Genomic DNA, 16321 nt, shown 5'->3' with positions numbered 1-16321 from the left:
AGAATTTATCCTGGGAGTCATCTAATTGCCCCTCCATGTTCAAGATAAATTTAATTATTTCTTTTTTTTTGAGTTTTTTTTGTTCTTTGAGTTTGAGTATTTGGGAATTATTTCTCCTAATCTGTGGCTTAGCCTACTTTGGAGATTCACCGCCACTAAATCAAATTTCACCTGTCATTTCTGGCGATTCAAAAAAAAAAAAAAAAAGAAATCTGCAAAGTAATTACGAAAAGCAGAGCATGCCTTTGCTTTACAAGACGGTGTCATTACTTGCCTGGTACGAAGTCAGCCCCAAGGCAGCGCTGAAGTAAGACTTTGTGTGGTAATGAGCGTTTTCTCCCACCTGCTCGGGATGCTGACTACAGGTATGCAAATGGTGGCAGTAGTTTGGGGTCAGGTTTTTGAGGTGCAGTGCACATTCAAAATCGTTAAGAGGTGCGAGCTGAAGACATCATTACAAGTGCCAGTGTATGACGTCATTACAGGTGTAAGCTGAACTAACAATTAAGAGGCACATCTCTCACACACCACTGCTCCTCAGTGTGTGTGTGTGTGTGTGTGTGTTTGTTTTCTTTTTTTGTGCAACCAGGAAGAGCGCGTTTTCACCCGACAAAGACCTGTATGTTCCCTTGTGATGTAGACCCCTGCGGCCTAAACAATGTCAACAAAAAAAAATAAATAAAAATCTGCTAAAGTTCTGTTACAATCACAATAGCTTTGGGGAATTAGACGTTTCATATGAAGTGTCGTCCGATGCATCCATTAGGCGTGGTGCAGTGATAGGATAATAAAAGTACGGGACCAGGTGGCGTAGCCACGATAGCGGTGTTTATTTACACATGCTGAGAACGTGACGTTCAGACCCATCCGCGTCGAGAAGGTACACAGTACACGGTATATATACACATGCAGCAAACGCTACCAGGCTATCCGAAAATGGACACGGCTGTCGGAGGCCGTGTTCCGAAGCGAAAGGGACTAGTGTTCTGCTTCCTGTTTTGCAGCGTCTACAAGCCGGCCCGAGCGCGCGCGTGCTAGCGCAGGTACCGCAGGTCGCGCTCGCCCGTTCGCTATTGTCTCTACCGCTCTCTTCGAAAGCGCATCGGATCGCTTTGAATCTCAACTGCCGTTCAAGCTCCCCAGTAAAATCACGCCCGTTTAAAACGCAAAGAGGCACGTTCAGACAGGCCCGTTGAAACGGGGGCGGTTCCTTCCCCAGTTAATTGAACAATTACTCGATCGGACGGTTTTCTTTCCCCCCCGATGCCCAAAACTTCCTGATGCCGTGGGCTGTGGAGTAGACACATCCCAGGGTCTGAAGAGCGGGTTCTTCACGGTCAGCCGTCTGGTTTAAAGCCTGTTCAGTCCGAAGGTTATCCAGAGACAGCTGACAGAGCCCCCAGTCATTTCCTGTTTTAACAAAACTTCATTAAGGTGTACTGTGTGGCAGTTCCCCTGACCAGCCAGCTCCCATTCAGCAGTGGACTTCCTTGTGTGTCTCTTTTGCAGTCTTCTCTTGCTCCCCCCCCCCCCCCCCTTGGTGGACGTGCGTTTGCTTTTTCGGATAAACGCCTGAAAGCATTTACGTGGTCCGACGTGCAGGCGCTCTGGCAGGCCCCGGATTAGGGGACGCGTGAAAGGGAGTGTGGTGCTCTCTTCTTCTCTTTGGAGGTTTGGGGCCGGCGAAACGTGACACCGGAACGTGCAGTTCTGCTCTCTCATTAGGGCCGATTCCAGGGTTGAAAAACACCGAAAACAAAATCCTCTAAATCCGTGTTATTCTGGAATGCAAACAAAAAGGAAATGCTCAGAACATTTGCGAGGGATTACTGCACGTTTTAAGCTAAGAGCAAAGGTTTATATCGGGGCAAACTCCTCATTAAAACTCAGCGAGGACTGTAAACCATTATCCAATTAGTGTCAAGTGTAAATTTGTGTCTATTGCAAAGGCGTGTCAAATACAACAGTGATGAAGCAATTTCTTCTGTTCCCCACCCAAAAAGCCAAATGCCAAAACGAGCGCTCCTCCTGTGCCTGCGATAAATCCGTTCTGCTCGGCTTGCATGTCTCAACAGACGAACCGGTACTTCCTGTCGTTACCTTGCAATGAATTCTGGGGCTTTGGATGACTCTCAGTCAGGCTGCCGCTCCCGCTCTTGGCCTGGCCCTCCGTGGGCCGGTCAGCCGGGAGCTCCTCCGGGGCTTCTGGGTAGGGAGGCTCCTCCCCTGTGGATGTCGGTCCTTGGAGGGCGGGGCTAACCGTTAGGGGGCTCTCCCGGTTGTCCAGGTAACGTCGGGAGCCGTCCGGGCTCTCGGAGTTTGCCGTCAGCGGCCAGGCCTCGTCGGGGTCCGTGCCGGTAGAGTCCGATATCTGGCCCGGACTGGGAGGGACGGTGCCCCCTGCAGGGTAGGAGAGGCTGGGGAGGGTGTAGTTCCAAATATTATTCACCTCATTTATTGCTTATCCAAACTGGCACGCCTGTCAAGTTTGTACAGCAAGATGTTTGCTGAAGCAATTCAAGCAAAGTTCCTTCAAGGTACTGTAGTTCCAGACCACAATTACATTATGCTACATTTATTTGGCGGATGCTTTTATCCAAAGCACCGTACAAGTGCGTACCAAAAGTGGTTGGAACAACTGCGGAACGGGTCAGATAAGGTACAATTCCCATAAGCATCAGTTAATGCTTCACATGGGTTTTGAACCTGCAACCTCTCAGTTACAAAGCCCAGTTCCTGAAGCATTATGCTACATCAAAGGGCTGAGAGTGGTCTATGCGGAGGAGTTGGAGGACCCTGTCGGGGTTGACTGTCCTGCCCCACGCGTGCAGAGGTGCTTCGGGCCGGAGCTCTCACCCGTCGCCCAGGCTTCCGTGAGGGTGGAGGGGACAGGCCTCACAGCCTCGCTCCAGACTGCAGGTCTCCTCACAGCACAGGGTGGGGATCAGAGGGACCGGGCCTGAACGCAACAGAGATGGTTCTGTTAAAGGGAACATAGACCTGCCCACCTAGTGCTCCACACTTAACTCATATATGCATCTAGACCTGCTCAACTAGTGCTCTACACCTCACCCATATATGCACCTAGACCTGCTCAGCTAGTGGTCTACACTTAACTCATATGTGCACGTAGACCTGCTCACCCCAATGGTCTCCACTTAACCATAACCCTAATAAGCGTAGTCTCAGTTCCTGAACCCAATAACTTGAACTAGAACAGAACGTTACCCAGAACCAAAACCGGCACCAGAACCTACCGCAGGCCTGCCTCGGGTCCTGGTGGCAGTGGCAGCAGGGATGGACCAGCCGCCGGTCAAAACAGGAAAGCTCCGCCCCATTACAGACGATGTCCGGTGACCTGACCGACACTGCAGAGAGCGAATCACGGCATCCCTTTACTGTGACATCACAGTCACTGTCACGATCAACATCATCACTATGTACTTCTGCAGCTCTGTTCTAATCTCCTCTCATACTGAGCTTCATAGCATTAGTAGCCTTACCAGCCTGCTATAAGCGGGAAACGATTTCATAACCGTGACAAATTTGACAATTTCTATTCCAGTGGAGGAAGGAACGACCGGTCTCACGATCGCGGCCGTCAGCATTGCTGTGGCGTGTCCTAGCAAATCGACCTCTAAACCATCTGTGCCGTTCGTCACGGTCCCAGTGGCTAGCCATCACAAACGCTAAGCGCTACATGACTAATGTTCGCTCGGTGAGTGCGACAGACTGACATCATGTCTGGATGACTGTGGCATCGCCTGGCCGGTGCGAACAGCTGCGCGGCGCGATAGTCATCAGTGCAAGCCGTCAATCAAACCGTCCTGACATGTTAAACGCAGGTAATTATCGATGGTTGATGGGAAAGGTTAACTCCCTCCAATTTTTCATCGTAAAGACGACACACCGGTCGCTCGATTTTTAAGTGAATATTGAGTCTATACCTGAGGCAAAATAACACCAAATACTCTTTAGATGGCAGTAAAATCTGGAGGAAAAAAAAGAATTTTCATATTACTAACCAAATGATAGACTGAAATGAATGTAATTTTATTCTGAATACCCGCGAAACGTTTCGTTTACAACTGTCGGTAATCTGCAGCAGTCGTGCTGGCATCTAAACAGTTAAGTAATTTGAAATGGTAACTTAACCCAGTTCTGAGGAACACTACTGACACCGTAAGGGTGAAAGGTCGTGCGCGGGTCAGAGGTCGTACCCCGGGGCTTCTTCTCCAGGAGCTGTCTCTTGCAGTAGATGACGCAGAGGATGACGAGGGCCAGCAGCACGGACGCCAGGGCGCTGCAGATGACCGCGGCCAGGGCCATGTCCCGCGGGCTGGTCACCGTGGCCGGGACGGGCACCAGGTTCACCCGGCCCCCGCCTGTGAGGAGACAGCGGCGCACTTTACGCTACGCTACGGATATTACACTGCACGTGCGCACACGGGCCTTTTTACACCCAGCCAGTTACATTACTCAGTATTTAACACGCCTGTGTGTGTATGTATGTCTGTGTGCATGTGTTTATGCAATGTGTGTATACAGGTGTGTGTGCTTGTGTGCGTTTATGGCAGTGTGCGTATAGAGATGTGTGTGTGCGTGAGTGTGTTTGTGCATGTGTATGTATACAGATGTGTGTGTATGTGTGTGTGCGTGTGTGTGCGTGTGTGTCTATGCATGTGTGTGCTTGTGTGTGTTTGTTTTTATGCCTGAAGTGTGTGCATGCACATGCGTGTGCACAGGTGTGTGCGTGTGCGTGGTTGTGCTGAGATTTATAGCCTTGTGTGCAGTGGCACATTTGCCTCTGGCTTGTAGGAGCCCATTAAAGTAATCCCCCCCGCCCCACCCCCACACAAGATCACAGCAGAGCGGAGGTAGTGAGGCATCCCCCCCAATTTACAGACCGGCTGTGCCGTGTGACTCAGCTGTGCTGTGTGGTTTAGTGCCCTTTTGTTTCAGGAGCTGCACTTATGAAAGCACTGCTTCTCCATGGTTACGAGGGGCTCAAAGCCTCCTCAGTTCTCATTACCAGACTTGAGAGCCCTAATCCAAAAACGAAACCATAATCATCTTTTACCCGTCACAGTAAACGGTAACAGGAGACTCGCTTTGCTGCTCCGTAAAGCGTCTTTGAGACAGTTCTCTGTAAAAAAGCGCTATACAAATAAAATTTAATTGAATTGAATTGAAAAAAAAACTGAGGCGCAGTGATACATTACAACCAGTGATCGCAGCACTATCACAGAGCTGGCGAGCGTCTCGCATGCTGAGGCTGTCTGCGGCCTCGTAGTCGGCTCGCTGTCACGGCACGCAAGCTGCACGCCACTCGGCCTCGCTGCAGCGTGCCGCTGCGCGAGCGTGCCTGGCTGGCCACCGCGTTCCGCTCGTGAACATTCGGTCTGGCTCCCGTCGGTACGTTAAGCTACATGGCGCTCTTCAACGGTCTTAATTTCAGTTTCAAAAAAAAAAAAAAAAACCTTCTGCCAAAGTCAGGGTGAAACGTTCCAGGCGTATGGAAATATTCGGTCGTGATGTCCCGGCGTGTCGCATTACAAACTTAATGGAAATAACATTTTAAAGCCATTCCTGCCATTTTCCTTGTGGTCAAGATTAAATTTCAAGCGATATCCAGCTGGACCCAATATCGAAACTGGACACACAAAGCTGGGATACTCTAATCTGGCCCTCGAGTTCAGTAGCACTGCTGGTTTTCTCTTCTGCCTTACAGTCCTGATTGGCCAGAATACACTCACCTGCAGCGGCAGGTTACTACAGTGAGGAGTAAGAGGAGGAGTAAGAGGAGGACTTACAGTGAGGAGTAAGAGGAGGACTTACAGTGAGGAGTAAGAGGAGGACTTACAGTGAGGAGTAAGAGGAGGACTTACATTAAGGAGTAAGAGGAGGACTTACAGTGAGGAGTAAGAGGAGGATTAAGAGGAGGACTTACAGTGAGGAGTAAGAGGAGGACTTACAGTGAGGAGTAAGAGGAGGACTTACAGTGAGGAGTAAGAGGAGGACCTACAGTGAGGAGTAAGGATTAAGAGGACTTACAGTGGGGCTCGTATGGAGGTGGTGGGTTTCCACATGGAACACACTCCATGTTCTGGAATCCGCTTAGTTTTGTTTTTCTATAAAACCTGCAAAATAAGAACCACAGATGCTGATCTGCCGTTGTTCATAGTTTAAAAAAAAAAAAGTTTATTACATCCTAAAAATCTAGTAAGGTATGAAATGTTTTTAAGTGCCTCTAAATTATACACAAGACTCAAAAAACATCTGATGATTTCTTTAGTCTATTTGAGAGTTCATGTATAAGTGGATGTGCGGTTGCGAGGGGGGCGGGGCGGAGGCGGAGGCGGAGCTCTGTTTTGACGGGCGGGCGCCCTCCCTCACCCCGGCAGGCAGGCCCCGCACGCGGCGTTGGCGGCGGCGGAGCAGTTGGCCTTCTGGAAGCGGTTGACGTGGCCGCAGTCCAGGCAGGCCTTGCATTTCTGGGCGCCCCGGTCCTCTTTGAACCTCCCCGGCCTGCAGGGCACGCAGCGCGCCTCCTGGCCGTAGCCGAAGCCGCATTCCTGGGGGAGGAGACGGGGGGGGGGGGGGATTAGTGAAAAAAAAAAAAAACATCCAGCCAGCCGGTCAGAGGTGGGAGGGGGGGGTTGGGGGTGGGAGATCTTCAAAAGCAAATAGCCATCCCTGGCCCGTGTTGGACTCAACACAAGCCTTTCTGAAAATCTATCTCCCACGCCCCCCCCCCCCCAAAGGCTTTTTCTCTTTTTTTTGTTGTCGTCTCTCTTACTCCTGACAGTCGATATGTAGCCCCAATCTCTACAGTCAGGGGGAATTCCTCTGCCATTAGAATAATAAAAGGCCTTCCAGACACCTACTGTTATATTATCACAAGTTTATGGTTGGGGGTGTTTTTAAAAAAAAAAAAAAAACCGTTTGGCAGTCCAAATCCTCCCGAATCAGTGAAAGCACGGGACAGCGGCAAGCCAAAACAAAAAAGGAAAAAAGGAAAAAAGAAAGAAAAGAAAGACTCTGCGGTTAGGCTCTGGTGTGAAGGGACTCTGCAGCCAAGAGACTCACTTTAAAAAGCGGGTAACCCTCCTCTAAAGCCGGGCCGTTCCTCAGCAGCACAGCACGCCGTTCAAAAGGAGCGAAAACATGAGGGAACGTGTCTGACAATAACATTTCCGGCACGTCCGATTTTTTTCTCTCTCACTCTCTCCCCTCCACCCCCCCCATCCCCACTTTCCTTCTTCCCTCCAGCAGTGCCAACTCGATCAGTAAACACTGCTCTCATTGTCTGCGGGACTTGTTTATCTGCTGCCCGACTTTTTTTTATTTATTTATTTATTTAGCCCTTTACAATGGAGAGAGATGCGGCAGAGTGGAGTTTTTTGGTTTGACCTCGTTTTTTTTAATCACTGCAATTCACTGCCTGGCAAAGTAAAAAAAAAACAAATGATTTTTCTTATTTTGAATTATTACGCTCGTTTGAAGAGACACACGAGAGCCATGCGGCTCATGGTAAGAGGCAGCCTCGGGCTTGCATGCTCGGCTTGTGAAGGAGAATCCAGAAGGAGCAGATATGCTGGACACTTTTCAGATTTCTCTGCCGAGAGAGGGGCTTATCTTCTCATTCAAAGGCCCGTCAGACAACAATCCATTTGGAACACATATCGCACATTCCATTAGCTCCACAGGGCCCTGGATCAGCATGGGAGATCTTTTCAGCTCGGGCAACAGAAGGTTCCGGATAAAAAAAGAGCCCCCCCCCCCCAAACTCTCTCTCTCTCTCTCTGTGAATCCTGGCAGTCAGAAGGTGAACTCGCTGACCAGCATACCTGCACTTTCATTGCACATATGTAACAATAAGTGAAAAGTTTATATATAAATTTTTTTTAATTTTTTTTTTTGAGAAAAAAATGTGGTTGTAATTTTGGTGTTTAATTCAGGTTGGCGTATAACCCGGTCGTGTTCCAGCCAGGCGCGGTGCCGCCTGAGAACGTAACCGAATCCCTCCGGCATGGCCAGGCTCCGGTCACCGTCTCCCCTCCAGACCTCCCTCTGTCAACATTGCGAAAAGCGGCCCCCCTTTCATCGCGGCGCGCGTCTGCGGCTGAGACACGCGGCCTGAAGGTCACGCGCGTCCTTCGCCTCCAAGATTATCTTCAAAGGGGCCCGCTCTCCCCCCCCCCACCCCCCCCTCTCCGTTTCCCGTTTCACGGAGTCGCGGAAAGCTCTGGAACGACGGCGGCGTGGGAGAGGAGGCGTCGGAAGACAGGAAGTGCGGCGGGTTCCAGACGCGGGGGGACTGTCTGCGTTACGGGGGGGGGGAGAAAGTGGGAGGAAATTCCGCCTTTCGAGCCCCCCCCCCGAGTGTCCCGTGTGAGAACGGACGGATGGCACGCCAGCTCTGCCAAGAGGAGGGGGGGGGGGGGTTTGGGACAGGAGCCAGGGGTGGAATTGGTCGGGGGGGGGGGAGACAGGGGGGCAAGTGAAGGACGGAGCCGCAGCTGTCGTCGTTCGTACGGCCCTCTGTGAGACAGCTGTCTGCGCTGCCTGGAGGAGGGCCCAGCCCAGGGACCGATCAGGGGACACGCACAACAATGGAGAGGAAAGGCTAGAACCTGCGCCGTCCGTGTGCTGGAGGGTGTGTGTGTGTGTGTGTGTGTGTGTGAGGGAGAGAGAGAGTGTGTGTGTGTGAGTGTGTGTGTGAATGAAGGAGAGAGAGAGAGTGTGTGTGAGGGAGAGGGTGTGTGTGTGTGTGCGTGTGTGTGTGTGTGTGTGTGAGGGAGAGAGAGAGTGTGTGTGTGTGAGTGTGTGTGTGAATGAAGGAGAGAGAGAGAGTGTGTGTGAGGGAGAGGGTGTGTGTGTGTGTGCGTGTGTGTGGGAGAGAGACAGCGAGAGCATGTACGTGATAGAGTGTGTGTGCAAGTGCATGTGAGCGTGTGCACACGTATCTGTGTGTGTGAGACAGTATGTGTGCAGGTGTGTGTGTGTGTGTGTGAGACACTATGTGTGCAGGTGTGTGTGTGCGTGTGAGACAGTATGTGTGCAGGTGTGTGTGTGCGTGTGAGACAGTATGTGTGCAGGTGTGTGTGTGCGTGTGAGACAGTATGTGTGCAGGTGTGTGTGTGTGTGAGACACACAGAGAGAGTGTCTGTGTGTGCGCTCTTTTCCGGGAGGGTAATTTACAGCAGAACGAGCGGTGGGATCCGTGAGAAGACCGGGGTCCCCGTACCTCGAGCTGCTGTGAGCCGATCGCGCGGCGGGACCAAGCGCATAGCTTCCCCACCCAGCAGCTGGGCCGGGGATTAGACCCCGCAAAGAGTGGGCACTGCCAGCCTGTCCATGTGGCACTGTCCTGTCCGTGTGGCACCGCCCTGTCCGTGTGGCACTGCCAGGCCTGTCTGTGGCACTGTCCTGTCCGTGTGGCACCGCCCTGTCCGTGTGGCACTGCCAGGCCTGTCTGTGTGGCACTGCCCTGTCCGTGTGGCACTGCCAAGCCTGTCTGTGTGGCACTGCCCTGTCTGTGTGGCACTGCCAAGCCTGTCTGTGTGGCACCCCCTGCTGTGTGGCACTGCCCTGTCCGTGTGGCACTGCCAAGCCTGTCTCTGTGGCACTGCCCTGTCCTTCTGGCACTGCCAGGCCAGCTTTAAGCCCACATGTACATAGGACAGGACTATCCAGCAAAAAAGGGAAAACAAACCCAGTTCAACACCCAAAGGGCCATCCACACTTTAACCTCACTGTCAATTTACACCACCGTGCTATCAGTGCGGTGTGGATAAAACTATACCCTTAAAATGTTTTATTTTATTTTACATATGCAAACTTGTAATGCCATCCCCACTTTGTTTAGAAAAAGGGGAAAGGAGACTTTGCAAGACCACTTGAGATGAAAGTGGATAAAAGCACTGGAGGAATAGAAAGGCCATTTAACTTTAACAACGAGGGGATGAAGAGAAAAGAAAGCGGTGGACGCAAAAATGTACTTTTTCCTCCTATCTTCACATCGGGACTTGGCAGGGAGGCCAACTCAAACAGAGGAGCCGGGGGGGGGCAGAGACGGCTGAAGCATGTTGAGGCGTAAAGATATTTCGGAGATTAGGCAGGAATCGTACGAGCGCCCGGGCGAGACGAGTCATCTGATCCGGTAATGAACAAGCCCCGAAAACAATGTGCCTTTAACGCGACGCGCAGTCTCGCAGCACAGCACAGCACAGCACAGCACGTTTCTCACAGATGCCCCTGCCAGTTAACTCATTAAAAAAAAAAAACCTGTGGCTTTCGCCGTTTAGAAATTTTATCCACTTGCATTTTCTCAGCCTCGCTAAGCCAAGACCGTCTTTTAGCGACTGGATTAATCTTTTTCTGCTTTTAAAAAAAAAATATATATATATATTTAAGTTAACCAGCAAAGCAAGTGTTTTCCCCCACAAGGGGAAACAACTCAAGGAAACTAAAAAGTGTGAAAATCACAGTAAAATGTAAACCTGCCCTTTGTAATACCATAATTCAAACTACAAGTGATCCAAAGGACCGACCCAAACGTAACACGAAAGAGGCCCAGCTAACAGAAAAACGTTCTCGCAATCTTGCCGCAACGTAGCGGCAACGTCACAACACCGACCAAACGTTCCCTTAAGGTTGCGAGAACGTTCCGCGCTAGCCGCGGGAACACGGCCGAATTCCTCCGCGGCGTTTTTTTCCCTCAAGTATCTTATGGCAAAATGGCCGCCAGGGGCAGGCAGGAGGCAGTTACAGTGCAGCCCCAGTCTGGGCTGTAATGGCTTTCGCAGCGATACCCCGGCGCTCGCTCTTGGGTTTCAGAGAAACGCATAATTTCTGCCTCACGACTGTCAGGTCGGTGGAGACCCGGCGTCTCTGGCTGCTGTGCGGCCAGGGAAGGGGCGGCGGACGCTGGCAGGTTGACAGACTGGGGGGGTGGGGGGGCGGCTGTCACCGTGGAAATATAACCTAAAGCTGTGAGAAACTGCCCACCCCTCCAATCACCCCTTCCCTCCCCTCTTCGGTATCCATGGAGACGCTGTAGATTCCCCCCCCCCCTCGCCCCATCCCTGCCCTCTTTCACCCTTTGTCCCATCTGAGTGTTCCCTGGCACACTGTCTGCCTCCGCCCCCCCCCCCCCCCCCACGAACGAGGAAGCCAATTATTAACCGGCGCCGCGGGGGGTCCCTCGCGCTCGTTACTTCTGCCCGTTAGCGCCTGACAGCAGGGCGTCGGGCCCGCCGAGCCGCCCACCCGTCACGACTGCACGACCGAGACGGAGGCTAACGCTAACAGGGCTAGTGTGATTGGCTCCTTTCATGCAAAGCAAAGAGCTTATTGGATGTAGCTTACTGAAAATGAAGCTTACTGACCGCAGAGTCAGAGGCTAATGCTAACAGGGCCAGTGTGATTGGCTCATTTCACGCCAAGCAAAGAGCTCATCGGTTGTAGCTTACTGAACATTCCAGTGAAGCTTCATTAACAATGGGAGGCAATGTAGCATGATGGTTAAGGAGCCTGCCTTGGGAGGCAGTAGGTCTCGATGAAATACTCTCAGAAAGTGCAAACCCCACCTCCTGGTCATATTGGCAGGCTCAATTACACCAGACAAGATCAACAGAGCACAGAAAATTATTTGAATCCAAAACGATTGCGTATTTGACCCAAGTCTGCCTGAAACGCATGTGCTAGGAGGCAGGAAACGGGTTCCCACAAACCTCTGACAGCTCCTGTCCGGCATCGCACTGCTTGCAGGGCGCGCACTTCCCCGATCTGTCCCTGTACTCCTGCTCTCTGCACTCTCTGGGATCCTCCGCAAATCCGAGAACCTGGGAAAATAAGATTCACACCTCTCCCCTTAGCCATCCTCCAGCCGATGATGTCACACAGTGTTTCCACACAGAGACACCGCAGGATTTTACAAACCACAGTTGAACGCGGTTGCTTAACATGCAGGGATAGTTCAGTTCAGTTCACTTCAGTTCAGTTCACTTCAGTTCAATTCAGTTCAGTTGAATTCAATTCTATTCTGATCTATTCAGTTCAATTCAATTCAGGTCAATGGCACTTTTAACCGAGACACTGTAACCAAGACACATAACAGGAAAATAGAAATCCTGGAATGCTGTGCATGTTTTTGGTCTCAATGCCCAATGAAAAAGCATGTGAGGCAAAAAAGGTGTGGCGGGAAGTGGGAATTCCAAAAACGCACAAATATTGGTTCCTTTGCTGGGAAGGAGCCACAGGAGCAGCCTGACTAAGGGGTGGAGCTCAGGAAGGTGTTCCCTCCCTAGATCTTGCAATAGCAACTGCTCTGGCCAATCAGTGCTCCTACACTCTCTGAAAAAAAGGTTTCATGGCTTGTCTCCATAGGGGACCCTTTTTATATTTTTTGGAAACCTCTATGGTAGGTGTGAAAAGTGTGAAAGCTCCCAGATTGAACCATTTTGCCCGACATAGAACCCATGATCTAGATAGGGTTCCTCTATGGAGACACAGAGGAGCTTTTTGGAGTCCTTTCTTCTGGGAATGTATAGCCTAGCTGCACCCACCTCTCTCACCAGAACAGTCCACAACCACCATCCCCCGTACAGAAATGACGTAGAAATCCCAGTTCATTTCAATTAGATATATCAGTCAGGACATTGCAGCACCTCACAGCATATGGGCTAATATAGGCTAATAGGCTAACTGTGCCATCTGCACTAAAATGACTTTTTCCGATCACTCCAGTGACACTCACCAGACAGGACCCCATGATGGTCACCGTCAGCAGGCGTACCCTGTTCAGTCTAAGGGTCCAGCCCATTTTGGTTTTTAGGGGTCCCCTCTTGTAACCGTACCTGTAAATGGAAGGTAAGGGTTGTCCACTACATTAAAGAAATCATAGTGCCTATACTATAAGGATCAATATGTACAATATTAATATTTCTCATTCAATCAAGTACTCTTAATGTCTACCACGTGGTAACATTAAGAGGACTTGATTCCACACCGCCACTGAAATTGCAGGTGTGTTTCATTGGGTGGTTTATTGGAAGTGCATCTCTACACACATTTTTTTTTATTACGAAAATGATGCTCTTAAATGAATTTGTTTATAATAATAAAACAACCGTCGCTGCTGCAAGAAGTTATATCAACACCAGATACGCCATTTAACTGTAAATTTGTTATGAGTAGTGTATATTATTGACACTGGTGACAACATCTAAAATCTAAGTATCGGTTCAAAATCCCCGTGTAAGTTCCTGAGCTATATATTTCCATGCTATCTACAAGGCATCCGCCAATTAACTTCAAAGCACCACTGACCCGTTTTCCCATGGAAAACGCAGGCAGTCTGAACGTCCCCAATCTGGTTTGCATCTTTTATAGGCTACGATCAGACACATTTCTGCAGTAAAACGCTGCAGCGTTCGGCGAACAGCCGACTGAGTTTAGGAAAAGACCAGATGTGTCGTGAGTGAGGAAATCTGATTCTGAAGATAGCACAGAGCAACTGGGCTCTTAAATGTGAACGTGAAAGAACGTGAAAGATTTTACACAATATTTACGAATAGTACACAATTATAAATTCTGCCCACAGCTAAGAGGTCGTGGCGGTACTTTGCACAGAATACGTGCACGTGCATGCACAGAGGAGTGCCAAAGTTCTGTTCAGCTAGGAGGACTACATATATCATTCTAATTTAATGTAGGCTATTTGTAAACAACCGACACATATCAATCAAATAAAAGGTCCAGGCCATTCAATTATTAACAAATACCACTTCTTTTTTTTTAGAAACACAAGCTCTAGAGTACAATGATTTTGACAGGATGGTATCACCACGGTTTAATAATAAAAAATACATTAGTTGAGACAGACGTGTATACCCATTATCTACAAACCACAACTCATCAACACTATGACATTATTTAAAACAAATTTCTTATTAAAAGAAAATAAATGTTATTTTCGCCGATAATATAAAGTATAAGTTGGGACTGTAAGTACATTTCTCTGTAGTTTGTTTTGTCCGCTCATTTACCAAACAATAACCGTGTAATTTGTATGTCCATTCACAAAACTCGATCATTCATCTACAACCAAACTGATTCAGTGTATATAACCTTTCGCCACTTCTATTTACAACTTCAAAGCCTTCCCTTAGTTGCACGTTCCGTGTAAATTATAAAACATTAAGTAGTTATCTGTAGGCACGCCGTATCTCTTACCAGAATATAAATAAAAGTATATAGCTGGTCTTCTCCGAAAAAAGTTAGGTACTGTCTGTTCTGCGCAGTTTCACTCGGCGTTTCTGTCCAGCAACTTCTGTATCGGATTCAAAACCATGATCATTTTCTGATGCGATCCCCTGCGCTGCTCCAGACAGACCAGTAAATCGCGCACAAACCAGCACGGAGATCAAAGGCAGGGGACGGCTGCGCTGACAGCCTTGTAATCTGATCTGTATTCAGTGCACCACTTCAAAAGGTTAACGAAGAGCTGGCAGCAACTGACACCAAAAGCAGATACAGGCTTAATGATGATTACACCAACGTGAAGTTAAGCCTGTAACTGCTTTACAAAGCTTTAAAAAGTAGCTAAATATTAATATTAACAAAAATAACGTTCAGAAAATCGCTCCGATTGTGGAAGCAGACGTATCGTCCGTTTATTTTCCTTTAAAATGATAAAACCCTCAAGTTTTCAGTACCGCCACCTCCTGAGCGATCCCACGTCTGTGGTTGGCTCGATCAGAGCTCGCTGTTTGGTGCTAGTCGGTGGTTTGAAGCCGTGCCCAACTCCGAGGGTTCCCTTTCATCTCAACGAGCTGCAGATGCCTTGACGTCATCTCCTCGCTCTGGGATTGGTCGGACTGGCAGGCAGTATAAAGCTTCAGGGGCGCACTTGTGCCAGAAAGTTAACCTGGCAATAAAACGTCTGGGTGGTCAGTTCCGAATGAAATGGCCCCCTTTTGAAAGTGTTTTATCATCAATCTCGGTCTTGCCTATTTTTTTTCCTATTTCCAGTTTTTGTGAAACAACTTTACGACAATGTGTTTAAAAAGCGCTTGCAAGTAAAATTAATTTTTAATTAATTCAACTAAACGAGGGGAAAAGGAGAGAGAACTGCTTGGGTTCATAAACAAACTCAAGTGCGTGTGAGACTAATAGCGGGAATATGCATGTGCGCGTAAAAGTGCCTTTCCATCTGGAAAGCTTTTCTGGAGCTAGCCTATTATTGCCCAGTTATCTAGTGCCTAGGGCTGAATTTGTTGAAGTTATGGCTTAAAATTCAGAAGGCAAATCAAATACAGGCACAGAAGAAACGCGCGTTTGCTTCCAAAACCACAACTGGAGTGGTATGGACAGCTGGGTCGTATCCATTTTAAGTATTTTATATAAGGCGATCGACACCGCATGACGAATTGGCTATATGGAGCGATCATATTCCTAACAGAAACACACATAAATTCAGCGGTAATATGGCTAAATGTGCCACATAGCAAGAAAGAAAGAAAGACAGACAGATAGATAAACTTCATACTGTACATTTATCGGTTCATACGCAACCACACAAAGGCATCATTTCTCACAGTTGATCGACATCACGTGAGCACGTGCTCACATTTATTCAAAGGAATGAGTCCTTCAATTATGTATATCCAGCACCTGTGACCCATATTTACAGTGCGGGCATATTCACTTTGTGTGAAGTACTGTGACTGTGGAATCGCAGAATGCCAGGTTTTTTTAGGCTTTTTCTGCCATCTAGTGGCAGTATTCCATAATTTATTCCTGGTGAGCAAATTAAATAACAAACGCAAGCCGCTAGGTTGAAGCTCCAATAACGCATTGTTTAAATTGTATTTACGGTCACACAATATTACGATTCAGACAATACTAATGGTCGTGAGCGGTGAACAAGAGGTCCAATGTTAATGGTCAATTTCACGTGTAGGCTGTTGCACAGCGAAATCCGGTGCACTGTTGGAAAATGATCTACCGATAAATTAGGTGTCGTGAATGTGGTGAAAGTACACGATCAGTGCAACCCCTGCCTATGTATATGTGAAGTATACAATTCATATGCTCCTTCCATACGTGAAGATGACACTCAATAGGTTTGAGAGAGGGGAGGAACACCAGCTAAACTATGGGGACCGCAGCTCAGAAACCATACCAGAAACGGCATAACCACTGATATCACCAGTTGGAAAGCCTATAGAATATAATACTAGCAGTGAGATTAAAAAATGTTTGACAATCATATTCAATGATTATAAGTGCTGTAACGAAGTGTTGTACTTTT

The 16321-nt window shown here is 48.7% G+C and overlaps 1 protein-coding gene across 2 annotated transcripts; it reads right to left on the bottom strand.

Moving 5' to 3' along the window:
* Positions 1 to 811: 811 nt before the first annotated feature.
* Positions 812 to 14829, bottom strand: LOC135264018 (tumor necrosis factor receptor superfamily member 19-like). 2 transcript variants are annotated; one of them, XM_064352582.1, is made up of 11 exons: positions 14724 to 14829; positions 14242 to 14338; positions 12764 to 12863; positions 11739 to 11849; positions 6397 to 6575; positions 6055 to 6140; positions 4221 to 4385; positions 3258 to 3368; positions 2857 to 2959; positions 2101 to 2417; positions 812 to 1781 (listed from the first exon to the last, which is right to left on the bottom strand). In XM_064352582.1, exons 3-11 carry the CDS (start codon positions 12827 to 12829, stop codon positions 1777 to 1779), a joined length of 1143 nt encoding a protein of 380 aa, XP_064208652.1. In that variant the 5' UTR covers positions 12830 to 12863; positions 14242 to 14338; positions 14724 to 14829; the 3' UTR covers positions 812 to 1776. The 2 variants fall into 2 exon arrangements, with proteins under 2 accessions (XP_064208652.1, XP_064208651.1); XM_064352581.1 differs by having other exon boundaries at positions 14242 to 14803.
* Positions 14830 to 16321: the final 1492 nt, after the last annotated feature.

The sequence above is a fragment of the Anguilla rostrata genome, chromosome 9 (genome assembly GCF_018555375.3).
Source record: "Anguilla rostrata isolate EN2019 chromosome 9, ASM1855537v3, whole genome shotgun sequence".
Taxonomy (NCBI): domain Eukaryota; kingdom Metazoa; phylum Chordata; class Actinopteri; order Anguilliformes; family Anguillidae; genus Anguilla; species Anguilla rostrata.
This window is presented reverse-complemented; position numbering and strand designations above follow the sequence as displayed.